The sequence below is a fragment of the Macaca nemestrina genome, chromosome X, assembly GCF_043159975.1.
Source record: "Macaca nemestrina isolate mMacNem1 chromosome X, mMacNem.hap1, whole genome shotgun sequence".
Lineage (NCBI taxonomy): Eukaryota > Metazoa > Chordata > Mammalia > Primates > Cercopithecidae > Macaca > Macaca nemestrina.
In genome coordinates, this window is record NC_092145.1 from 141680754 (window position 1) to 141707976 (window position 27223).

Consider the following 27223-nt stretch of genomic DNA (forward strand, 5'->3'; position numbering starts at 1 on the left):
AATGTGGCCCAGGGAAGCCAAAAGATTGGACACCCCTGCATATAGATTATGAAGTGCACACCATGTCTTTCTGTTTAGGAGTCTCTATTTTATTTGTTTCCAGATAGAGTCAAAGGCCCCAGGAATAAAATTTCTTAACAAGGGGGCAAGTTTTCTCTTTCTGAATTCCCACATAAAATTTACAGTTCATATTTTCTGAAAATTACGTTGATAATAGTTGAGTAACTTACTGACAGAGTAACTGTGAATAAAAACAATTTGATGAAACCTTATAATTTGATAATCTTTTTGTATGTGGTATTAATCCTCAAGCTATGAAGATACAAGTCTCAAATATCTTTTTGAAATTTTATTTTTAGCATTTTTTAGAGGTGAGATCATGTTTCAATATGATAGAGAAAGCACCATTCCCCAGGTAAGTTTTAAAGATTTTTCTTACTGCAATCTTAAAAGGCAAATTCACATGTATTTAAACATTTGTTTGAGGTTCAGATTATTTATGATATTTGGTATATTTATTGTTATGACCAAATTTAAATAAAATATGTTAATTGAGTCCCTAGCTTTGTAGAGAGGGCTTTAATTCATAATAATCATGGTATTTTGTTAATAACTATATTTTAGTTTTCAATAGGCTTGCTGCTGAATAAGAATGTTAAGATGATGCAGTTCTACTGCCAGTTAAAATTTTAAATTATATTAGAAACTCCTAGCAACAAGAAATATATGTATTGAATCTAAGAATAATATTGTGAATGTGATTCTCTTCGCCCCATGGGGGATTCTGATGCAGTGGTATCAACCTTCCCAAACCCTAGATTGGTTCAGAGGATCCCAGCCAAATGTGGTTCATTCATTCAATGACTATTTCTGAGTACCTACTATGTGCCAGGCAATGAACTGGTTGCTAGAAATATAGCGATGGCTGCTATCAAGTTTTCCTTTTTACATTGGGGTCTGTTAACTTAGATCCAGGACCTTTTGTGACAACAGTGTTAATAGTGTTCTTTGAGGGGAACTCTTGAAATGAAGAAAGACAGAAATCAGCACATCAGAGTTGCTGACTTAGAATATTTTTTAAAGAAAACATAAAACAAAAACAGGCTCAGCCAATACGGATTAACTTTTGAGAACCACTTTTTGCCCTCCCTTTTTTATAAAACTGCAACTTGATCATTAGATAGACAATGTTCCTTGCATTTAGGATTCAGTCTTTGGGGTATAGTTATTTGAGTGGCTGATAAAACTGAAGAACAACTTATTGTCAGAGAGTGAAAAAACAGTGTTTGTTATATTCTTAATGATTTTGTGCTTCTAACAGAATCAACATATAACAAATGGCACCTTAACTGGAGTCCTGTCTCTAAGTGAATTAAAGTGAGTAATCTGCCGTTGGATTTGAAACTTCAGACATCAACTACGGAAGGATACTTTTTGAGTCATATTTGCTATTGAAAACTGAGAATGGGAAAGAGACCAGCCCAAAGGTTATAGAGCCAACTGATTCTTAACTTCCTTGCAGATTAACCATAATCACATCAACTATTATCCCCATGAGGATCGTTGATGCTCTGAAGTTATATAACAGCTTCATTTGAATTAGCATTTGAGTTTTAATGATTTGGTATCCAGCATGGTTGAAAGAGGAGTCCAAGGTGGGACTCCAAATATATGATTTGTTGATGCTTTCATGAAGCATCAGTGATTCATAAGTCAGAGAAAAGTCTTTGTTAAGTAGACCCAGGCTTACAAGGACAAGCACAGACAATGAGAAATGCATTACAAACAGATGCCCCTTGCCCAGGTGCAGTGGCTCACCCCTGTAATCCCAGCACTTTGGGAGGCCAAGGCAGGTGGATCACCTGAAGTCAGGAGTTCAAGACCAGCCTGGCAAATATGGTGAAACCCCATCTCTACTAAAAATACAAAAATTAGCTGGGCATGGTGGCGGGCGCCTGTAATCCCAGCTACTCGGGAATCTAGTTAAAGAATTCATCCCTGTTTGAGAACTACCGCCTTTGAGTGAATTCTTTTACTAGATTCCTCTCATCCCAACTTCATGTGAAGCTCTGCCACTTTGAAGAAATGAAAGCGTGGTTGGAGTGCGATTGGAGGAGAGGAATGAGAGAATTTCCTAAGGGGGAGTTGTGAGGAAGGGAAGGCAGCGTTGGAGAGGGCCAGAGAGGGCAGGACCAGGTCAGTGGGAGACAGGGTGAGGAAGAAATCAGAGGGACAGGGTCCCCAGGGTAAGTGGCCTGCCCCTCTCAGAAATTTTTGCCTGGGGCCAGCTTTCCCTCTGACCCTCTGCCAGAAGAAACTGCCTGAGGTTGTAGTAGCCTCATGAATAACAAAATTGTCCAATCATAATTTATATCTCACTTTTGGCTAGAACTGACATAGCTCCCGTCTGGTTGGTTTCCCTTGTCATATAAATAATTTATTTTCTTGCCACATAGGACTCTCTTATACTCTCTGTTTCTTCAAAGTGAACACCGTAAGCAACGTATACCATGTGCTTGATTTAATTGCTAAAATCTAACATGTTTTGAATTTAATATCACTAATGATCTCCTTAATGTCAATTTCTCTCATTTTGTTACAGACGCTCAGAGCTCAACAAAACCCTGCAAACCCTAAGTGAGGTAATCATAGTGCACCCTGTAGCTTGTTTAAAATTATTGTTATGATTTGAGGGAAAGCATAGGGTTCTGCATTCCTGGGAGATATGTATTCAAATTCTTCCAAATTTGTTGTGTAAGAGAATGAATGGACTAGTTTTTTTATTCCAAAAATCAGAACTGGAAGTAATGGGTAGACATTACAAGGAGGTAGATTTTCCTTCATGTAACACCAAGAGTTTCTTAAAATATAAACTCCAGGAAAATGAGCTTCCTTGTGTAACAGTGACCTCACGGAGATTGTATGGCCTGAAAAGCGTTGATGATATGCCGGGAATCTGATAGGAATGTGAAATGGACAATCCCTAAGGGCTCTCATGATTCTAAAATTCTTTGATTAGCCTTGGGTCTTCTTTTCTGATATTTCCAACTGCCCAAAGTAACATATATGTCTATACATGTTTTTTGTTTTGTTTCAGACTTATTTTATAATGTGTGCTACAGCAGAGGCCCAAAGGTCAGTCATTTTTAATACTTTCATAAATATCATTTCTCCATTTATGAGAAATAAAGTATTAAGGAGTCTTAGTTAAATTGCAAATGCAAAGGGGGTCCTCTAAAATAAATACATATTAATGACATTTTGGATTTAAATATTTTTATTTTTCCAAACACTGATCACTCTGTCATATCTGTCTTCTCATTTCTTTCCAAGCACAGAGAGATGTGTAGTATCGGGCCATTTACCTCTGGTTCCACAAGGCTAAGGGTCATCAGTGTCCTTAGCCCCGAGGGCCACCAATATAACCAAGAAATGGCTCCCAGTGGTCCAGGCAGGGTGAAGGCCAGACCAAAAAGAGGGAATATAACATGGAGCTTGGGAAAAGAAGGAAAGAGGAGGAAGGAAAAGATTGGAAAAAAAGAGAAAAGAACATGGCTGGGTGTGGTGGCTCACGCCTGTAATCCCAGCACTTTGGGAGGCTGAGGTGGGCAGATTACTTGAGGTCAGGGGTTTGAGAACAACCTGGCCAACATGGCGAAACCTCATCTCTACTAAAAATACAAAAATTAGCCAGGCATGGTGGCGGGCGCCTGTAATCCCAGCTACTCAGGAGGCTGAGACACAAAAATCACGTAAGCCTGGGAGGCAGAGGTTGCAGTGAGCCAAGATTGCACCATTGCACTCCAGCATGGGTGACAGAGTGAGACTTTGTCTGAAAAAAAGTTTTAAAAAGAAAGGGAAAAGAACAAATTAAGAAGCACATGCAGGCAGGGGTGAATCAGAGGTTGTCCAACAATTATTTGGGGTTGCACAGATTATCATTTTGAATCGTGTCCATTGGCTATCCTGGCTGTGTAAACCGATGGCTTATAGGGCAATATTCTCACTATCTGAACCCCGAGCCTTCTGTGACAGTCAAAGTCCTAGAAAATGAGAGTTTCTACTCATTAAACTATTCATTGGTACAAATAAGGGCAAGTCTTCTGTGAAATTGTATTCCCTATCCACTGTACATATTTCGTTCATTTCACTGACCTGTTTTTCATTATTGCAACATTAATTTTCTTTCACCTAAACCAAGGCTAAAGTAGAAAGAAACAGAGAGAATGTCTTCAATTCTTAGCTATCTGATAATCTAGATAGAATTTCCAGAATTTTATTTTATTTTATTTTTATTTTTTATTTTTTAGACAGAGTCTCACTCTGTTGCCCTGACTGGAGTGCAGTGGCACAATATCGGCTCACTGCAACCTCCACCTCCCAGGTTCAAATGATTCTCCCTGCCCCAGCCTCCTGAGTAGCTAGGATTACAGGCACCCGCCACCACACCTGGCTAATTTTTGTATTTTTAGTAGAGACAGGTTTTCAGCATGTTGGCCAGGCTGGTCTCAAAATCCTGGACTCAAGTGATCCGCCCGCCTCGGCCTCCCAAAGTGCTGGGATTACAGGTGTGAGCCATCACACCTGGCCCCAGAAAGATTTTGGATTTGAAAGATCCTGATGTGGCTGGGTGCAATGGCTCACGCTTGTAATCCCAGCACTTTGGGAGACCGAGGTGGGCAGATCACCTGAGGTCAGGAGTTTGAGACTAGCCTGGCCAACATGGCAAAACCCCATCTCTAATGAAAACACAAAAATTAGTGTGGTGTGGTGATGCACGGCTGTAATCCCAGCTACTCAGGAGGCTGAGGGAGGAGAATCGCTTGAACCTGGAAGGCAGGGAGGTTGCGGTGAGCTGAGATCACGCCACTGCACTCCAACCTGGGCAACAGGGCGCGACTCTGTCTAAAACAAAAAAAGATCTTGATGTTCATCTAGACTGTCATGTGAAAGGCCTCCCATGATGGAAACTCAGACGTTTATAGACACCAGGCAAGTGGCCAGCTAGTGTTTGGGGGGTGAGATTAAAGGTGTCAAGGTGCCTGCTTGTCTCTGCAACCAAGTTTCACCCCTGCCTGTTCATTGTGTAGGCAGGCAAAATGAGCCAGCACCTGTGTGTGGTCAGAGAGTTTCTGGTTTGCAACATCTGTGAATGTGAACCTCCATAAATGTCTCTTAATATAAAGTCTTTTTGGGTAAAATTCAGACCGTGGTAAATGGGTACTTACAAGCTTATTGGGGTGACATCACAAGTTAACAGTATCAGTGTCCCCTTTCCTCACTCTAAGTTTGCAGAAGCAATTACAAACATGTAGGTAGGTTTCCCATTCAGTAACATTCTGGTTATGTATATTTCTCTTTACAGCACATTAAATTGTACATTCACAATAAAACTGAATAATACAATGAATGCATGTGCTGTAATAGCTGCTTTGGAAAGAGTAAAGATTCGACCGATGGGTAAGTTGTCTATTATTGCTATTATTGCTGCATTAATCTTCATGTGGCTTTTAATGTGTTATTTTTCTAATTGAAAATGTAATTAATAAATTTACATATGTTACAGCTTTCTGTTTTGACTCCTTTGTCCTTGCGTAATTTCTCTTTTTTTTTTTTTTTTTTTTTTTTTTGAGGCAGGGTCTCAGTCTGTCACCAGGCTCAGTGACACAATCATAGCTCACTGCAGCCTCCACTTCCCAGATTCAGGTGATCCTCCTACCTTAGCCTCCCGAGTAGCTGGGACTACAGGCATGCACCACCACACCCAACTAATTTTAACATTTTTAATAGAGATGAAGTCTCCTTATGTTGCCCAGGTTGTTCTTGAACTCCTTGGCTCAAGTGATCCTCCTGCCTTGACCTCCCAAAGTGCTGGGATGACAGGCATGAGCCACCATGCCTGTCCATTGGGCAATTTTTAAAGAGCCCTAGAAGGTTATTTTTCCTGCTTGCTAATAAAGTTTTTTATTTTATTTTATTTTACTTTAAGTTTTGTGATACATGTGCAGAACGTGCAGGTTTGTTACGTAGGTATACATGTGCCATGGTGGTTTGCTGCACCCATCAACCCGTCACCTAGGTTTTAAGCCCCACATGCATTAGGTGTTTGTCCTAATGCTCTCCCTTCCCGCTAATAAAGTTTTAATATGTCTTATTTGATAATATGATAAACCCTGCTGAGAAGGAGAATTCTTTTTGGAGTGTTCAATGGATTGCTACTGGGATATGTCCACTTTTTTAATTGACAAGCAAAAATTTTACATATTTGTGGTGTACAATGTGATGTTTTGCTATACATCGCGGAATGGCTATATCAACTATTTAACATTTGCATTACCTCACATACCTATCATTTTTTGTGGTAAGAACATTTAAGATCTCTCTTTTCAAGCATACAACACATTCTTATTAACTGTAGTCATCATGTTGTACAATAGATCTCTTTTATTCCTCCTGCCTAACTGAAATTTTGTGTCCTTTGTCCAATATCTCCCCAATCCCTCCACCTCTGACCCCCCAGTAAACAGCATTTCACTCTTTGTTTCTATGAGTTTGACTTTTTAGATTCCACATCTGAGTGAGATCATGCGGTATTTGTCTTTCTGTACCTGGCTTATTTCACTTAACATCCTGTCCTCCAAGATGTGTTTACTTGTGAATTCCTCTTAGGAGTTACTGAAGAGTGATTAGTATGGCATGCATATAACCCCCCAAAAAATCAATAAATATTTTTGAGCACTACTATGTATACAGTATATAATTGTCAATATAACGGCGTCCAATCTATTTTACCACCTGTTTTAGACAATTGCTCTTTTAAATGCAGGCAGTGTAGGAACCATGATACTTAATGGTTCTGAGCTGCCACCTTGCTTTGTTCTTGACCGTGCATTTTTCTTGTTCCTTTTCCTTTTGTCTCCCCTAGAACACTGCTGCTGTTCTGTCAGGACACCCTGCCCTTCCTCCCCAGAAGAGTTGGAAAAGCTTCAGTGGTATGTAACAAACATACTGACCCTTCTCTTTAAAAAAAAAAAAAAAAAAAATCACCATGCTAGCTCAGGAGTTTTCGAATTTGGGGAGTAAAGAAGGCTTTCAGTTTCAGGGAAAATGCAGTTTTCTGCAGCATGAAGTAAATTTCCACTTGGACGGTTGCCTTAAACCAGTGGTTTGAAATCTTAGCTGCACATTAGAACCACCTGAGGAGCATTAAAAACACTGACTCCCAAGGCTCACCAACTAAATGTTTTGTCATTTAAAAAATACGTTTGACAGTCTGATACGTGAGAAATGGTATCTCAGTGTTACTTTAATCAACATTTCTCTTACTAAGGCAGAGTCTGAACTTTTTTTCATATACTTGGGGGCCATTTTGTATCTTTTTGTGAATTACATGTACATGTCTTTTCTGTACTTTTTCTTTTTTTTTTTTTGAGACGGAGTCTCGCTCTGTCACCCAGGCTGGAGCGCAGTGGCCGGATCTCAGCTCACTGCAAACTCCGCCTCCCGGGTTTACGCCATTCTCCTGCCTCAGCCTCTGGAGGAGCTGGGACTACAGGCGCCCTCCATCTGGCCGGGCTAGTTTTTGTATTTTGTAGTAGAGACGGGGTTTCACCGGGTTAGCCAGGATGGTCTTTCTAATTGATATATGATCCATTATTTAAGAGTACTTTAGCCAGGCGCAGTGGTTCACGCCTGTAATCCCAGCACTTTGGGAGGCCAAGGCGGGTGGGTCATGAGGTCAGGAGATTGAGACCATCCTGGCTAACCTGGTGAAACCCCGTCTCTACTAAAAATACAAAAACAAAATTAGCCAGGCGTGGCAGCAGGCGCCTGTAGTCCCAGCTACTCAGGAGGCTGAGGCAGGAGAGTGGTGTGAACCTGGGAGGCATAGCTTGCAGTGAGCCGAGGTCGCATCACTGTACTCCAGCCTGGGCGAAAGTGCGAGACTGTCTCAAAAAAAAAAAAAAACAGTACTTTACATATTGTGCATATTAGCTCTTTATAAGCATATCTATGGTATATGTTGCAAATATTTTCTCCCAGTATTTTAGTTGTCTTTTGACTTTATCATGTTTTCTGTCATGCAAATTTTGAAACAATTTTATGTAGTTAAATATGAAAAAGTTCATCTTTTCCCCAGTGATCCGAGATGTCACCTTTGTCATATACTAAATTTTGATAGGCATTTGGGTCTAATCTGGATGTTAGATGTTAACAGTGGGCGACCAAGCTACATGGGAGGTATACAGAACTGTTTGTATTGTTTTTATAGTATTTCTGTAAGCCTAAAATTAGTTCCAATAAAAAGTTAAAAAAAATACTGATTCCCAGTCACCAGGCTCAGAGATTCTGATTTAATTGGTCTAGGATATAGCTTAGGCATTAAGGCCCTTCTGCACCAGGCACAGTAGCTCACGCCTATAATCTCAGCACTTTGGAAGGCCCAGGTGGGAGAACTGCTTGAACTCAGGAGTTCAAGATCAGCCTGGGCGAGATCTCGTTTCTACTAAAAATTGGGGGGAAAAAAAAAAAAAGCTGGGCATCGTGACACGTGCCTGTAGTCTGAGGTGGGAGAATCACTTGAGCCCAGGAACTCAAGGCTACAGTGAGCTATGTTCATTCCTCGGCACTCCAGCCTGGGCAACAGAGCAATACCCTGTCTCAAAAATAAATAAATAAATAAAAATATAAGCCCTGCTGGCGATTCTAATGTGCAACGAGAGTTGAGAATTGATGCCTTAAAATCATTGCTCCAATGGAGGGAAAATGGGAGATGGGTGCTCCAAAATAGCAAAAGACTCTGAAAGTCACACATGATGTGACCACAGGTGTGTAGAAATATACATAGAAAAAAACAGGAAGGACATGAATGAAAATGTTCACTGTGATTCCCCATGAATGACCTGCCTGCTGGCATTATGAGTTTTGCTTTGTTTTGTTTTTTTACTTTTTCTTTTATTTCTTACTTTGCAGCATTTTCTATATTCTTCTACAATCAGATAAAAATTGTATTTGGAAAAAAAGGACTTTTTAAAAAATCTGTGTAGCTTCTCAGATGGGAGGAGAAGGCTAAGTGTAGCCTGTCTGCCCTTTGTGGGCCAGATTTCTGAGATATACTAATATTAAAACATTGGGCCTTGAGGAACAGGTAAAAGTCTTTAGTTAAGGATTTGTAGCAGCATTTTCTGCAATAAAAAGTAAAGAGTAACATGCCCCTTTCAGCTTCACATGCCTCATTAAGCTGGAGCATTGAGCCCCATTTGGGGGATAGAGTTTCTGGAAGCATTGGGATCTGATCAGAAGAGCATCCCTCTTTTGAGGCAGCCCCACTGACCCCTAGTGGCTGCCCATTCAGAGAGTGGTTAAGAAGAAGAAACAGGAATAGAAAAGGGGTCAGGATGTGAAACTGATGTCCAGCTAGGGCTCAGTCATTAACTAGCTGTGTATCTGTGTTCAAGAGCAGATGCTTTTTAACCTTCAGAGTCTCAGGTCAAATGAAGAAGTGAGTTAGAGCTCTGTAAAATTAGGAAATGGACTGGATCAGCACTTCTCAAAGATCACCGTGCACATCCATCACTCAGGATCTTGTTAAAATGCAGATTCCGATCCAGTAAGGCCTGGGCCTGAGACTCCACATTTCTGACAAGCTCTCCAGGTGAAGCCAGTGTTGCTGGTTCATGGACCCCACTTTGAGCACCGAGGGTCTATATACAGACTGTAGAGCAGTGCCAGTGGTTCTCAATCCTGGCCGCATGTTGAAATCCTCTGGAGTGTTTTAAAAAACATCAATGCAGCCGGGCATGGTGGCTCACGCCTATAATCTCAGCCCTTTGGGAGGCGTAGGTGGGAGGATTGCTTGAGGCCAGGAGTTCACAACCAGCCAGGGCAACATAGTGAGACCCTGTCTCTACAAACAGTTTTTAAAAATTAGCTGGGCAGGGTGATGTACACCTGTAGTCCCAGCTACTTGGGAGACCGAGGCAGGAGGGATCACTTGAACCTGGGGAGTAGAGGCTGCAGTGAGTCATGATCATGTCACTGCATTCCAGCCTGGGTGATAAAGCAAGACCCCGTCTCTGAATGAATGAATGAATGAATGAATGAATGAATGAATGAATTTTTAAAATACACAGATGCCTGCCTCCCACCCTTAGAGATTGGTCTAGGATGCAGCCTGGGCTTCCTGGTTTTTAAAAACTCCTGGGTGGGGTGATTCTAATGCGCAGCCAAGTTCGAGAACCACTGGGTCAGAATTAGATGCCCACTCAGGGTCTTTCTAATATGTTGGTTCTTAAGTTTAACTGTACATTAGAAATACCTGGGGTATTTTTAAAACATACTGATGTGTCAAAGTGGCCTTCTGGGGTGCTGGAAATGCTCTGTTTTGATCTAGGTGGTGATTATATATAAAATTCGTCAAGCTCTAAATGTAAGGTTAGTACACCTTATGCAGGCTACACCGCAGTAAAGAAGCACATTAAAATGACGTGCATTAAAATGGGCACCTGCGCCCACCGCCAGAGGTTCCAGGTCAGCTGGTTTGGAGTGGGAGCCCAGGCATTGGTGCCAAGGTGCTCTGAGGGGTTCAGATGTGCTGCTGGCATTGCCCACCACTGCTCTGCCACTTCCCTGTGTGCCTCACAGTGGATGGAGGGCTCCGACTAGCATAAGTGACAGGAGTAGAAGGCAACCTCTTCACAGTTGAGCCCAGTGAATGGGAGCCTGTGTTGGGGGTCTACCTTCTGCAGGCTCCCAGATAAGCTGAAGAAAATTTAATGTACACTTTGCAAAGCACCTTTACCCCAACTTGGCCAGGTGGGTTGCTACAGTGTACAGCTTAGGGAATGGAGTCTGAGAGATGTTGGGTAAATTGTCCACAGGAGTAGTGAGAGCTGGAGCCCAAGTGAAGGTTGTTTGTTTGTGTGTATGTTTGTTTCTGAGACAGAGTTTCACTCTTTCACCCAGGCTGGAGTGCAGTGGTACAATCTTGGCTCACTGCAACCTCCGCTACCCGGGTTCAAGCGATTCTCCTGCCTCAGCCTCTCGAGTAGCTGGGATTATAGGCACCCACCACCACGCCTGGCTAATTTTTGTATTTTTAGTAGAGACGGGGTTTCGCCATGTTAGCCAGGCTGGTCTGGAACTCCTGACCTCAGGTGATCCACCCGTTTCGGCCTCCCAAAGTGCTGGGATTACAGGCATGAGCCACCGCGCCCGGCCAAGTCTAGGCTTTTTGACTCATGACGTTTCTGACTGTCTGACACCCCTTTATCCTCACTGCCCCAAACCTCAGGGGATGCAGGGAGGCCTATGGCCAAGTGACCAGCCAGACTGGACCAAGCAGGCTTTTCTTTTTATAGATGTGAATTGCTTTAGGCCCCTTGACCTAATATTCCTCCCTCTTCTCACCCTAGAGAAGCTCTAAGAACACATTCTCATTGGTGTTCTAAGTGTCCATCTAAAACTAGATCGATCAGAGGCTTCCCTGGGCAAATATTCCCTGCGTAATAATTTGTTGCTCCTCCTCTAGTTGTTCCTCCCTAGGTCTCTCAAGACTGACAGATCTTGTGCCAGAGAGTAGGTGATGACTTCTCCACCTTTGATGCCCAGGAAAATCGCCAGAGAGTTTAGAAAATACACATGCCCCATCCTAAGACCAGCTGAATCAAACACAGAGGAGTAGGCCACAGAAATCTATATACATATATGTTTTAAAAAGTGTTCTGGCCCAGGCACAGTGGTTCACGCCTGTAGTCCCAGCACTTTGGGAGGCCGAGGTGGGCAGATCACTGGAGGTCAGGAGTTCGAGACCAGCTTGGCCAACACAGCGAAACCCCATCTCTACTAAAAATACAAAAAGTAGCCAGGCGTGGTGGCGGTTGCCTGTAGTCCCAGCTACTCGGGAGGCTGAGGCAAGAGAATCACTTGAACCCAGGAGGCAGAGGTTGCAGTGAGCCAAAATCATGCCACTGTACCCCAGCCTGGGTGACAAGAGTGAGACTCCATCTCAAAAAAAAAAAAAAAAACAATGTTCTGGGTAGTTCTCATGCACAGCCAAGGTTGAGAACCACTGAGCTAAAGGAACCTTGAAGACATAGCTGATGTAGAAGCTGGGGACCACCCCTTTTGCCCTAGCTTGATTCATTGTTTTCATTCAACCAACATTTCTTGGTCAGTTACCATGGGTCAGCTACCACTATGCCAGGCTATAGCAGTGTAAAGTTGATTAAGATAGATTCCTAGTATATGAAAACCAGTTGGGTCACGAGGCATTTCACAGTTCCCCTCCCCCGGGAGCACAGAGAAGATCCCCTCAATTGAGTGACCATGAGACGTAGAGCCACAGAGCAGCAGTGAACTGGAGAGTAACAGAAGAGCATCTCTCCTTGCTCATTCCTGTCCCAGGAAGTAGGTGGTAGAAGTGGGCAGGGGCTGGGGGCTAGTGGCAGGTGCACAGAGGGTGTGAAATGGCAGAGGCTGGAAGTGTCATGTCCCTGATGTAACTACGTCAACTTGACGGTGTCAGATGATTGCCAGAGGGGAAAGACTCGCCCCTCTGTAGCTCATTCGTGTCTCACATGTATCTCTCTGATTTGTTCCTTTAGTGACCTGCAGGATCCCATTGTCTGTCTTGCTGACCATCCACGTGGCCCACCATTTTCTTCCAGCCAATCCATCCCAGTGGTGCCTCGGGCCACTGTGCTTTCCCAGGTCCCCAATGCTACCTCTTTTGCTGAGCCCCCAGATTATTCACCTGTGACCCACAATGTGCTCTCTCCAATAGGGGAGATTCACCCCCTTTCACCTCAGCCTTCAGCTCCCATAGCTTCCAGCCCTGTCATTGACATGTCCCCACAGTCTGAAACAATCTCTTCCCCTATGCCCCAAACCCATGTTTCCGGCACCCCACCTCCTGTGAAAGCCTCATTTTCCTCTCCCACCGTGTCTGCCCCTGCGAATGTCATCACTACCAGCGCACCTCCTGTCCAGACAGGTAAATGTAAGATGCCACTTGAACAGCGGCCAATCTGCCAGTCAAGACATCTGTGATAAGACCATGTTGAGCCTTTCTTTGTATGATGTTCGCTTGATTTCTAGAGCTTTCCTTTAGGCATTCTAATGTTCTAATGACTTACGTGGTTGCATAATAGTCATTGTGTTGAGGTGGCATATCTAATTTAATCATTCCTCTCTTCTGAAACCATTAAGTTTATTCTACTTTTTAGCTCCCAGGTATCTTTCATGTAGTTGTCACTTTGCTTCTTGGCTGTGGCTGAGTTCCATTGTTTTGACCAAGATAATGGAGAAATAGCTCTAAGGGGCAAGCACAGATCTCACTTGATAGAGTTGGAGATTTTCTAGGTTTCTTTCTCCTACAAAAGGTGGTTGGGACACTGTTTTCAACACCCTGAAGAGTAAACTTTTGATCTATTAAACATTGCAGCTCAGTTTAGACAGAAGACAAAAGAAAAAATTGGCAGGTCTGAAAGTCAGTCAGTCACGGAGTGACCGAGCTGGGACTGAGCCAAGGTAGTGGTAGGAGGGGAGAAACATTGTGAAGACCCAGGCTTGGGTCCGCACGGGCCCTCGCAGACAGTGTGATCTGGAACAAGCTCCTCCTGCCTCTGCCTGTTCTATGTGAGGATCAAAATCATCACACTAACTGCATGAGGCTGAGAATGAAGGTGTACGTGAGAACGCTGTGGAAACCGCCAAGGGCTCCCGGGTCCAAAGTGGGCTTAGTGGTACAGAGAGAAAGGCAAGAGGGAAAGAAGCTGAGAGAAATCTGGATATGCTGGAGTTTCAGCTCTGTGAGTAAGAGGCAGGTCTTCCTCTAGAATTTGGAGGATGGGGGAAGCCAAGTTTTTGGTGACATTAGATTGATTTTGGTACCCACCTCCTCCACCCTGGTGCTAGCATCACCAGGAGATAAGGAGCTTCTGCTAAATGACTTCATATTTCTTCAAATTTGCACTGCTCTCTCTTCAATATCCTCCCTCCCTCCCTCCCTCCCTCCCTCCCTCCCTCCTTCCTTCCTTCCTTCCTTCTTCCTTCCTTCCTTCCTTCCTTCCCTTATTTGGGGTCTTGCTATGTTGCCTAGGCTGGTTTTAAACTCCTGGGCTCAAGTGATCCTCCCACCGCAACCTCCAAAAGCGTTGGGATTATAGGTGTGAACCACTGTGCCCAGCCAATAATTTTTTATAAATATAAATATTTTCGGCCAAATTAGAAAATCATTGGGGCTCTAGTCAAAGGAAGGTCCAAATAACTGATGAAGAATAAAGTAAAATTGAAGTTCATTAGCCTGGGCCTAAGATGCCCACCTTCCCAAAGCTAATTCCCAACGATCCTTAGACTCAGCCTAACAGGCTACACAAAACACTATCAAGGTGGCCTCTGGTGCCTGTGTATTCCTGGGGCAACAAGAAGCAAAGTGACATATGCATAAAAGATACAGATTGAGGTGTTACCCAGGAGCTAAAAATTAGAATAAACTTAATGGTTCCAGAAGACAGGAATGATTAAATAAGATATGCTACTCTAACACAATAACTATTATGCGACCATGTAAGTCATTAGAACAGAAACAGAAAAATACAGAAACTTGGGGGCATTTACAAGTCTTGATGTGAGGTGAAAATAGCCCAACAACAAATAGTTTGCACACCATGTTTATAATAGTGTAAATACACATGCATAAAGATTTGACTGGAATAGGTAAAATAATAGGATGTTAAGTGGTGAAATTAAGAGTTGTCTGTTGTTAAAGACAGGTTTGTATCATTGTTTCCCTATTAAAAACACTATTAAAAATCAGACTTACAGGTGATAGTCCAGCTGTGGATTTCATAATATTCTTTTTTTTTTTTTGAGAGAGAGAGTCTCACTCTGTCACCCAGGCTGGAGTGCAGTGGCGCAATTTCGGCTCACCGCAACCTCTGCCTCCTGGGTTCAAGCGATTCTCGTGCCTCAGCCTCTCGAGTAACTGGGGCTACAGGCACATGCCACCACACCTGGCTACTTTTAAAAATATTTTTAGTAGAGACAGGGTTCCCCCATGTTGGCCAGGCTGGTCTCGAACTCCTGACGTCAGGTGATCCACCTGCCTCAGCCTCCCAAAGTGCTGGGATTACAGGCATGAGTCACCGTGCCTGGCCCATAATATTCTCTTTTTCACAAAAGAGCTTCCAGCAATCCACATAAAATCCTGTACACATGATATAAATTAAATACAAGCATACTTGTGCTTATATGAGTATATACTAAATACACTGATGTGCTTTATATTTTTTAGTTAGATTTATTGAAGTATAATTTACATACAGTAAAATGTATCCAATTTTATGGTTAAATCAAATTTTTGCAGTTCTGTGCAGGTGGAAACACTCACAGTCATGTAACCACTATCATAATCAAGATATATAAGTTTCCCTACTACTCCCAAAGTTCCCTTGTGTCCCTTCAAAGTCAAAACCTAGCCCCTCACCCCAGCCCCTGGCTACCACTGATCTCTTTCCCTACAGTTTTTTGGATTTTTCTAGAATATCATATGAAGAGACTCACTATGTGGCCTTTTGAGTTTGGCTTCTTTCACTTCACATAATGCATTGGCAAATTGGAGATCCACCCATGCTGTTGCGTGTATTTAAAGTTAATTCGTTTTTATCATGGAATAATATTTCACTGGATGGAGGTACCACAGTTTGTTGATTCATTCTCCAGTTGATGGGCATTTGGGTTGTTTCTAGTTTGGGACTATTATGAAAAAGGCCACCGTAAACATTCATGAACAAGTCTTCCTAAGACATATGTTTTCATTTATCTGGGGCAAATACCCAGGGGTGAGTTTGCCATATCACAGGGTCTGTGTACGTTTATCTTTATTAGTGGGTTTTCCATTGTGTGTTCATAACACGATTTGGCTCTTTGATACAGACATCGTCAACACCAGCAGTATTTCTGATCTTGAGAACCAAGTGTCGCAGATGGAGAAGGCTCTGTCCTTTGGCAGCCTGGAGCCTAACCTCGCAGGAGAAATGATAAACCAAGTCAGCAAACTTCTTCATTCCCCGCCCGACATGCTGGCCCCTCTGGCTCAAAGGTACGACTTAGCAAACTGAAGTGGTGGTGAGAGGGGACCCTCCAAAGACAAAGATGCTGCTCACATGATTAATATCACCAAGTCTTTTACTCCCAAATACCAGGTACATCATGGTTTCTCAGGTTGCTACTCTATATTCTGCTTAGAATGAGGAGACAGAGCAGGCCTGCCAAATCTACACTGCCAACCTTGAGGCTGAGCACTGTGGCTCACGCCTGTAATCCCAGCACTTTGGGAGGCTGAGGCGGGCAGATTGCTTGAGGTCAGGGGTTTGAGACCAGCCTGGCTAACATGGTGAAACCTTGTCTCTATTAAAAATACAAACATTAGCCAGGTGTGGTGATGCGTGTCTGTAGTCCCAGCTACTCAGGAGGCTGAAGCAGGAGAATCGCTTGAACCCAGGAGGTGGAGGTTGCAGTGAGCCAAGATGGCGCCACTGCACCCAACACTTTGGGAGGCTGAGGCGGGCGGATCACGAGGTCAGGAGATCAAGACCATCCTGGCCAACATGGTGAAACCCCGTCTCTACTAAAATACAAAAAATTAGCTAGGCGTGGTGGTGTGCATCTGTAGTCCCAGCTACTCGGGAGGCTAAGGTAGGAGAATTGCTTGAACCCAGGAGGCAGAGGTTGCAGTGAGCCGAGATCACGCCACTGTACTCCAGCCTGGCAACAGAGCGAGACTCCGTCTCTAAATAAACAAACAAACAAACAAACAAACTGCCCACCTTTCTTTACAGATTGCTGAAAGTAGTGGATGACATTGGCCTACAGCTGAACTTTTCAAACAAGACCATAAGTCTAACCTCCCCTTCTTTGGCTCTGGCCGTGATCAGAGTAAATGCCAGTAGTTTCAACACAACTACCTTTGTGGCCCAAGACCCTGCAAATCTTCAGGTACGTTGTAATTGATGTCAGAAAAAAACATTCTCTTGTGTGTGATTGTAGTCCCCGTTGTATTTCATGATTGAGGCAATTACTGCTTATAGTCTGGGGTGATATTCAAAATATTTGGCATCTAGAACAGAGAGGCACCACAGAATCAAGCCGGGCGCAGTGGCTCACACCTGTAATCCCAGACCTTTGGGAGGTCAAGGCAGGTGGATCACTGGAGGTCGGGAGTTCAAGACTAGCCTGGACAACATGGTGAAACCCTGTCTTTACTAAAAATACAAAAATTAGCTGGGCGTGGTGGCATGCACTTGTAATCCCAACTACTCAGGAGGCTGAGGCAGGAGAATTGCTTGAACTCAGGACGCGGAGGTTGCAGTGAGCTAAGATTGCACCACTGCCCTCCAGCCTGGGCGACAGGTAATATTCCGTCTCAAAAAAAAAAAAAAAAAAAAAAAAAAAGACGACGTTGGTCTTGGCTGGTGCAGGATGTCGGAGGTCCCTGTTATTCCCTGCGTTAACCCTTTAGCAGCTGAATTTCGGAAGCTGGCATGGGTGGTATCCAGCAGAGGGTTCTAGGCAGTTGGAAGAGTAGGCAGGGGTGTCAGCTACTTATCACATTTCAATATTATAACAAGTGTTAGAACTACACTGCTGTATATAGTGGTGCTGAATATCATTCCTGTTTCTAGTGTTTTCTGTCCACCTATTTAGAGGGATTGGGGACTGCAAACACCCAAGGAAACCAAGTCTCACTTTTTAATTTTCACAGTCTTCCTTTTACAAGTGCAGTGCACATGGTTCTATGAGGACTTGACACTAACTTGGTGTGTCTGCTGCTACAGTCTCCCTGGGATCTGCAGTCATCTTGCACTTTTCAGCTATTTCTATGCATCCTTAAAATGTTTCCTTTCCTTCTTGGGGTCTCCTGTCCCTATTACACTTCCTTTCTTTCTTTTTTTTTTTTTCTCTTCCTTTTTTTTTTGAGATGAAGTCTCGCTCTGTGGCCCTGGGTTGAGTGCAGTGGTGCGATCTTGGCTCACTGCAGCCTCCACCTCCTAGGTTCAAGATATTCCCCTCCCTCAGCCTCCCAAGTAGCTAGGATGACAGGTGCCTGCCACCACACCCTGCTAATTTTTATATTTGTAGTAGAGATGGGGTTTCGCCATGTTGGCCAGGCTGGTCTCAAACTCCTGACCTCAGGTGATCTGCCCAACTCGGCCTCCCAAAGTGTTGGGATTACAGGCGTGAGCCACTGTGCCCGGCCTGCACTTCCTTTCTTTAATTTAGTAGCAACCAGAGGAATAGAAGTAGAAGCTATTTTACATAGAGATGCTGCAGGTCAGGTCCTCACAGAACCCTGTGTCTTAACTATTAGGCTGGTGCAAAAGTAATTGTGGTTTTTACCTTTAAAAAAAAAATGGCAAATAGTGCAATTACTTTTGCACCAACCTAATAGGTGTGTTTTCCATCTCATTATACTAGCTCCAGATATTTATTCTTATCTTCCACTTGATTTTCAGGTTTCTCTGGAAACCCAAGCTCCTGAGAACAGTATTGGCACAATCACTCTTCCTTCATCGCTGATGAATAATTTACCAGCTAATGACATGGAGCTAGCTTCCAGGGTTCAGTTCAATTTCTTTGAAACACCTGCCTTGTTTCAGGTAAAACTGCTGCTCACTGCTTTTGGCTTGGGTTTTATTTGGAGACGAGGGCATTTCATTTCTTTTAGTGCTCAAATATTCTTAAGGCTGCTGTAAGTCAAATGAATTGCCGAAATGCTGCAGTTCATTTTAAAACACAGCCTAATGATACTGGTGATGATAAATAACAGTAACTGACAGTTACGTAGTATTTATATTTACTAATTGCCAAGCACTATCCTAAGCAGTTACAATGTTAACTCTAATCCTTTCAGCAGCCCTGAGAGGAAGGAACTATTATTATCCCATTTTACAGATGAAGCCATGGAGGTGCAGAGAGAGGTTAAGTGACTTGCTTGGGGAAACACAGCTTAAATGGCTTAATGCTATGTTCCCTTTAAAGATTCACAAAATCCTGTTGTGTCAATCTGTGCAGTTTAGCTCAGTAGTTAGAGCGTTGTATCGTGGAACGAGCTCTGTTTCTCTCATTGTGAACCCTTGGGAAAGTCACTTTCCTCCTTGTTCCTCGATTTCTGACCTACATTGTAAGATAAACAATGTGGACAGAATATTCCTTAGTGTTCCTTCTAGCTCTAAAACTCTGACAATATCTCATTTACCCTTGCCATCTTCATGTGCCAGGATCCTTCCCTGGAGAACCTCTCTCTGATCAGCTACGTCATATCATCGAGTGTTGCAAACCTGACCGTCAGGAACTTGACAAGAAACGTGACAGTCACATTAAAGCACGTCAACCCGAGCCAGGTGGGGAGAGGCCAGTGCCATCTGGTCATTGACCAAGAACACCTTGTACAAACTATGCTTGTAAGGCGTGGCCGGCAAAAGGCAGATCAGGCAGAAAGAAGCTTCAGCTCAATTGGAGTAGTGTGTAGGACTAGAATCACACCTCTCCATTGGGTTTTAACACACTTAATAATTGACCAGGGCAGGTGCGGTGGTTTACACTGTCATCCCAGCACTTTGACAGGCTGAGGCGGGCAGATTGTCTGAGCTCAGGAGTTTGAGACCAGCTTGGGCAACATGGCAAAACCCCATCTCTGCAAAAGATACAAAAATTAGCTGGGCGTGGTGGCAGGCGCCTGTAGTTCCAGCTACTTGGAGGGCTGAGGTGGGAGGATCACAAGCCCGGGAGCTCAAGGCTGCAGTGAGCTGTGTTTGGGCCACTGCATTCCAGCTTGGGTGACAAAGTGAGACCCTGTCTCAAAAAAAAAAAAAAAAAAAAAAATTTTGACCACTAAATTTCCAGGAAGAATCGGTGCAAAAGCAAGCTCTTAACAACTGTGAAATATCAGATATCAGTGTGTGGGGATCTGTGGCTGCAGGTCTGATTCTCAGCTCAGTCCACACTAAGCATCATCTACGACCTCACTACTCACAGTGTGGTCCACACACCCACAGCATCAGCATCACCTGGGAGTTTGCTAGAAATGCAGAGTCTCAGGCCCCAACCCAGACCCACTGAGTCAGAATGTGCATTTTCACAAGGCCCCAAATTGATTCCTATGCACGATTGATGAGCTTAAGAAATGCTGGTCTATTTAGGGCTCACTTGCTTCTAGGGACCATATAAAATAAGAACTCTCCAAAAATTAAGCCTAAGATTCTGAAATAAAAAAAACCACAGGTTTTTTTTTTTTCAAATACCTTTCTTTTTTTTTTTTTTTTTTTCAGTTCACTAAATTAATTATTTGTGATTTATCTTTCTACCACAGGATGAGTTAACAGTGAGATGTGTATTTTGGGACTTGGGCAGAAATGGTAAGTTCTAGTCATAACCTTTTCAAACTCTTGAGTGGGTTAATTGGGGAGGGCGTGAAGTCACTGGTGCTGTGGCCTTGCTGATGGGACAGATACTTTTCCCAATGCCAACAGGTGGCAGAGGAGGCTGGTCAGACGATGGCTGCTCCGTCAAAGACAGGAGATTGAATGAAACCATCTGTACCTGTAGCCATCTGACAAGCTTCGGCATTCTACTGGTAATATGCCCGTGCCACGTGGCCTTAAATTCTGGGTCTGAGGGGTAGCTGGGCATCACACTACAATGTCTAATCTGATGGATTAGACAGATCAGCACATATGATATTGTGGCTGATTCATACACCAATGAGATTACTCCTTGCCAGGCGTGGTGGCTCACACCTGTAATCCCAGCACTTTGGGAGGCTGAGGTGGGTGGATCACTTGAGGTCAGGAGTTCGAGACCAGCCTGGCCAACACGGTGAAACCCCGTCTCTACTAAAAATAACGAAATTAGCTAGGCGTGGTGGTGCGCACCTGTAGTCCCAGCTACTCAGGAGGCTGAGGCAGGATAATCACTTGATCCTGGGAGGTGGAGGTTGCAGTGAGCCGAAATCATGTCATTGTACTCCGGCCTGGGCAACAGAGAGAGATGCTATCTCAAAAAAAAAAAAAGAGATTTCTCTTCTAATAAGCAAATGCACCTGAAGGAAAATACTTGAACATGAAAGACAAGTATTTTTTCACATTCTCTTTTTACATTTAAGTTTTTCTCTTTTAAATAATGAAGAGAACTAAGGAATTCAGATTAGGATGGGTAATAAAAATGGTTTAGTTTGCAATGCACTTTAAGATTTTTACAAAACACTTTGACATAAATGCTCTTACGTAATCATCCCAACAGTCCTGCCAGATAGGTAGAATGGGGAGTTGCTATTGTCATTTTATTAAAATCAGAATTAAGACTCACTTGTTAGATAATTGCCCACAGTCATAGAACTAAGAAATGTAAGAGGCAGGAGCTAAATCGCAGTCTTTAGGCTCCTAGTCCAGTTCCTTTCCATTGCACTATAATGCAGTGATCAAGTACGTGGGCTTTGGAGTGTGCCAGACCTGAATTTGAATCCTGGCTTCTCCACTTTCTATCTGTGTGTCCTTGAGCAAGTTACTTAACCTCTCTGTGTCTCAGTTTCCTTATCTTTACCTGATAGTAATAATTGTGCCTACCTCATAGGTTTGTTGAATAGACTGTGAATGGATCCCTAGAATACTTGATAAATCATAAGTCTTGTATTTATTTTAAAATATTTGATTATTAAAAGCAATTATTTCATTTTCCAGGACCTATCTAGGACATCTGTGCTGCCTGCTCAAACGATGGCTCTGACGTTTATTACATATATTGGTTGTGGGCTTTCATCAATTTTTCTGTCAGTGACTCTTGTAACCTACGTAGCTTTTGAGTGAGTATCCACAACTGGAAATTTGGATTTAGGACTCAGCACTCACCTCCATTGCTAACATTTATTAACTAAGCCCTTTCCTCAGCCTGCTTTACCCTGTACACCCAGCTAGTGGAGCACCTATGTATCAACTTTATGGTACTTTTTGGTTTATATGCTTGTGTCCTCACACTAGTCTGTGGACTCCCTGAAGGCAGGGGTTGTGTCAGAATCATCTTTGTACCCCAGAATGACGCCCAGTACCTGATAGACATAAAGTGTGAAATGAATGAGGGATGCAGGCCCCAAAACCCAGAGACTTACAATCCAAAATAGACCATAGCACCATGTACAGCATAAGAACTATGTTTAATAAATTATATTTCTAAATTATACTGAGCAAACCCAAAGGATTAAATACATTAACTGGTGTGGGGATGGAGAGAAATAAGGGTGGAAAAGCTTTACTGAAAAAAATAGACACTCAGTGAGTGTAGCTCTGCAGCAAGAATGCCATTCTAAAAAACAGCCTTTCCTTTTTGACTTACCTGACAGGTCCCTTTGGTTGCTTTTTGGGGGTAATTTCAACAAATTCTAATGGAAAAGAAGGACATAGGCATTTTTATTGCATCAACAAAATGAAACAATATGTAAGTTCTTGGATTTAGATTTTGGATACTGATCAGAAAATGTAAAAAATTTATTTTCAGTGCCAAAGTTAGGGTCTAGCTGTGACTACAGATCTAGTGAGCCTTTGGAAATATTATTGGTGAGACTAAATAACCATAAGGCCAGCCATTACTCAGAATGATTTCACCGGATCTAATTTTGCATGCATAAACATGAACATGTCATCAATTAGCTGGCTTCTCCTATGCTATTACATTTAGCTATAAACTCTTCTTTCCGTGATCTCATTTTACCTAATAACATACAATAATATGGGAATCTTGGTTAAATTTTGAAGATCTGAATATAGCAGACTCTATGAGAAGCAGCACCAATGCTTCTGAAAGTAGTTTGGGAGAAACAGGGCGAGTGCTCAGTAGAGTCTACTCTAAACTATTTAAAAGTCTGGGCCAACAGTCAGCATGTAAAAGATCTCACAGAAATACAGACACAAATTCTCCTCATGGTTATCACAGACGATTCTGTTCAGATTTTTTCTTTGTTGTTGTTGGTTTTAAGCCCCGCCCCCCCCCCATACAAACACACACTCAAAGAGAGGAAATTTATGCATATAGACATTTACCAAAGAATAAAAATAAATTGCTTAAAACTCAAAGAGCCTGACAGATATGCTTACATAAGGGTTATTGCTAGGCGTGGTAACTCATGCCTCTGTAATTCCAACACTTTGGGAGGCCAAGGCAGCAAGACTGCTTGAGCCCAGGAGTCTGAGACCAGCCTGGGTAACATGGCGAAACCCTGTCTCTACAAAATACAATACAAAAAATTAGCAGGGTGTGGTAATGAGTACCGGTAGTACCAGCCACTCAGGAGGCTGTGGCGGCAAGATCGCTTGAGCCCGGGAGGCGGAGGTTGCAGTGACCTGAGATCACGCTACTGCACTCCAGCCTGGGTGACAGAGCCAGACCTTATCTTAGACCAAAAAAAAAGATGGGGGGTTGGCAGAGTAGAAGGCTAATTCTGGTTCTCATCCTTTCCTTTTAGAAAGATCCGGAGGGATTATCCTTCCAAAATCCTCATCCAGCTGTGTGCTGCTCTGCTTCTGCTGAACCTGGTCTTCCTCCTGGACTCGTGGATTGCTCTGTATAAGATGCAAGGCGTCTGCATTTCAGTGGCTGTATTTCTTCATTATTTTCTCTTGGTCTCATTCACATGGATGGGCCTAGAAGCATTCCATATGTACCTGGCCCTTGTCAAAGTATTTAATACTTACATCCGAAAATACATCCTTAAATTCTGCATTGTCGGTTGGGGTATGTATAAGCTTGCCTGTATGTTGCCTGGACTTCCTCTGCTTTTTCTCCAGTGTTTTGATTTTTGAGCAGGAGGAAATGATGAAGCAGATCACATTCAGCAAGTTTCTAAAACAGCTTTATACTCTTACATGTGCACTGCCCGAAGAGCAACTTTGTCAAGTCTCCTTCTAGGACACCTGTATATTTCCTCTGGATTTGTTATGAATATGAAATTCCTCAAGGCTGAACCATGAATCCTCTTTGTATCTCCAGGAACTAGAATTTGGGGCTGGCACAGAAGGTGCCAGAAAGTGCTCAATATATTGAAAACATTAGCTTGGTGGTAAAGAGCCCAAACTCAGTCCCTGAGCTCCCAGCCAGCCTCATTCTACTTTGTACCTCCCAGATATCAGACATGTATGACAGTATGCTCAGGAGGGCAGAGTGAGAGAACGTACATATAAAACCCATTGTGGCCGGGCGCGGTGCCTCACGCCTGTAACCCCAGCACTTTGGGAGGCCGAGACGGGTGGATCACAAGGTCAGGAGGTCCAGACCATCCTGGCTAACCCGGTGAAACCCCGTCTCTACTAAAAAATACAAAAAACTAGCCAGGCGAGGTGGCGGACGCCTGTAGTCCCAGCTACTCGGGAGGCTGAGGCAGGAGAATGGCGTAAACCTGGGAGGCGGAGCTTGCAGTGAGCTGAGATCCGGCCACTGCACTCCAGCCTGGGCGACAGAGCGAGACTCCGTCTCAAAAAAAAAAAAAACCCATTGTAACTTCACTGCCACGCGGGCATGACATTTCTGATTGTGCAGCCTATTGGTGGTAGGTCACAAGGCCTTAGACTCCCCAAAGATCTTGAAGATCTCTTCATTCAATTTCCCATCCAATGTAGGAGTCTCTTCAACCCTCAACTCCACCTGACTTATCCTTAACTAAAGATAATCTAACTTCTGCTTGAATACTTCTATTACTGGAGATCTCATTACCTTACAAGGCAGCCAATAACTATTTCATAAAGCTCTACAGTTCTGATTTTCCACTAAGTTCATTCAGCTCCCTGGTGGCACTTACCAGTGGTCTTGATTTTGCTCTCTCAGGCAGAAAACAATAAGTTGATACCTCTTCTGCCAGAAAGTCCTTTAGATAATCTATAAGTAATATATAACAGTATGTATAATCCCCTATTTTTCAACGTATTTGCACACAAGTGACCCCATGCAAAATAAGCCAGTGAGGTGAGCCACATGGTCATTCCAAATGTAGGTGAAGAAACTGGCTCCAAGTGATGATGTGATTTCCCTCCAGTTCACAAAGCTAGAAAACAGCAAGCCTGGCTCTCTGTCTCCTTATATGCAGCCTTCTGCCATCACCCCCCACCAGACTCCGTCTATTTTCAGGCTAAATATTCCTACACATCAAGATTGCAAGCACGCCACCGCCCTTGCCACCCTGCCTTGCATCTTATGTCATTATGTCTTTGTGAAGAACAACAGAACAACACCCTTTCCCTGCTTGTCCCAGAAACATAAGTCACCACTCCAGATACTGGGCACGGATTCTGTCTTCTTTAGAGAAGGCTGAAAGTCAGATTCCTTTGTTAAGTACAAGGTCCTCCACCCCCAATATTTTATTTTTAACAAAGTGTCTCACTTAGAAAATTATCATATGTCAGGGTCACCAGAAGGTTCAAGCGCAAAGGCATTAAATGAACTATTAGATTTGATATTACCAGGCACTGCAACTGGTCTGTGACAAGGAATTGTTTGTTCTTTACCAGAGCCTTGAGATGGGACATCTGCTGGTTGGCTGGCGGGTGATGGTGTGCAGTGGTGAATAGGATTCTTTCCCCACCAAAAGCCATTTTAAACTTGGGGGACCCTTCTCATGGTACCTTCTCTGAAGGGAAGTGTCCGTGGGCTTTCGAGAGAGCCAGCATAGTAGCAGTCACCGCCCCCTGGATCAGCCAGGACAGAACCCTCCATCCTTCACTGGGTCTCAAAGTCCTCAAATTGAGGACTTTTAGTTTCATAATGAAAGATTTGCCAGGAGTTGCTGACTCTTAAATGTACATTCCAGACATGTATAAGTTAAAGGCACAACACTGGGTGCAGTGGCTCATGCCTGTAATCCCAGCACTTTGGGAGGCCAAGGTGGGCCGATCACCTGAGGTCAGGAGTTTGAGACCAGCCTGGCCAACATAGTGAAACCCCGTCTCTACTAAAAATACAAAAATTAGCCAGGTGTGGTGGCGCACGCCTGTAATCCCAGCTACTTGAGAGGCTGAGGCACAAGAATCACTTGAACCCGGGAGGCAGAGGTTGCAGTGAGCTGAGATTGTGCCATTGCACTCTAGCCTGGGTGACAGAGCAGGAAAAAAAAAAAAAAGTTAAAGGCAACACTGGCAGCTGTAACAGATTAATCTTGAAATCTCAGTAGAAGATCATTTCTCACTCACCTACAGTCTAGTTATCAGGGGCAGAGGAGTCCCTGGTCTTGCAGTTATTCAGAGATCCAAGCTAATGAAGACTCTGCTCAAGGTTGCCCCAAGTTTGCAGGCAAAAAGAAAGTAGAGGATCTCACAGGAGGTTTCTATGGGACAGGCCTGGAAGTGGAGCAAATCATTTGTGCCCGTATCCCATGGGCCCAAAGTGAGCCATGTGGCCACACACACCCAGCTGCCTGGGAGGCTGGGAGCATCCAGTCATGTGCCAAAGAGGAAAAGAAACCAGCCTGGTGAACGGCTAGCCAGTCTCTGCTACAAGATGTAAATAGGATGTGATCTCTAGTCTTGTCACCCACTTCAGTTATTAGAACTAGGTGTGACCGGCTGGGCGCGGTGGCTCACACCTGTAATCCCAGCACTTTAGGAGGCTGAGGCAGGCAGATCATGAGGTCAGGAGTTCGAGACCATCCTGGCTAACATGGTGAAACCCCGTCTCTACGAAAAATACAAAAAAAAAAAATTAGCCAGGCATGGTGGCATGCACCTGTAATCCCAGCTACTAGGGAGGCTGAGGCAGGAGAATTGCTTGAACCCGGGAGGCAGAGGTTACAGTGAGCCGAGATCGCACCACTGCACTCCAGCCTGGGTGACAGAGTGAGACTCCGTCTCAAAAAAAAAAAAAAAGAATTAGGTGTGACAAATGTTTCCCATCTTCCAGGGGTACCAGCTGTGGTTGTGACCATCATCCTGACTATATCCCCAGATAACTATGGGCTTGGATCCTATGGGAAATTCCCCAATGGTTCACCGGATGACTTGTGAGTACAAAGCACCCTAAGGGAATGCTAAGTGAACTGGAAAACGGAATGCTCCTAGAAAACGAGGATCTAATCAGCATATTGACTTCTGCTGTCATCCTAATAAAACCCAGCAATATTTCACAGCAGCCTTCACAGTCTTATGTAATGAGAGAAGCTAGCTGGAAATGCCATGCTACTCTTCAAGTGATG

The 27223-nt window shown here is 43.5% G+C and overlaps 1 protein-coding gene and 1 long non-coding RNA gene across 12 annotated transcripts in view; one reads left to right on the top strand and one right to left on the bottom strand.

Moving 5' to 3' along the window:
• The window catches only part of LOC105478194 (adhesion G protein-coupled receptor G2), a 134143-nt gene that overhangs the window by 96248 nt on the left and 10672 nt on the right, over positions 1–27223 (top strand). For all 11 annotated transcript variants that reach the window (XM_011735289.2, XM_011735290.2, XM_071088301.1 and 8 more), the window contains 16 exons: positions 360–415; positions 1322–1377; positions 2603–2642; positions 3098–3135; positions 5366–5460; positions 6926–6992; positions 12606–12994; positions 15937–16102; positions 16842–16998; positions 18516–18659; positions 19281–19403; positions 20372–20417; positions 20532–20635; positions 21738–21859; positions 23513–23781; positions 26932–27031. In XM_011735289.2, the coding sequence (XP_011733591.1) occupies positions 360–415; positions 1322–1377; positions 2603–2642; positions 3098–3135; positions 5366–5460; positions 6926–6992; positions 12606–12994; positions 15937–16102; positions 16842–16998; positions 18516–18659; positions 19281–19403; positions 20372–20417; positions 20532–20635; positions 21738–21859; positions 23513–23781; positions 26932–27031 (1972 nt within the window). The remainder of the gene's footprint in view (positions 1–359; positions 416–1321; positions 1378–2602; positions 2643–3097; positions 3136–5365; positions 5461–6925; positions 6993–12605; positions 12995–15936; positions 16103–16841; positions 16999–18515; positions 18660–19280; positions 19404–20371; positions 20418–20531; positions 20636–21737; positions 21860–23512; positions 23782–26931; positions 27032–27223) is intronic.
• LOC105478193 (uncharacterized) overlaps positions 1–27223 on the bottom strand; it is a 74800-nt gene that overhangs the window by 32111 nt on the left and 15466 nt on the right. The gene's annotated exons all lie outside the window — the stretch shown is intronic.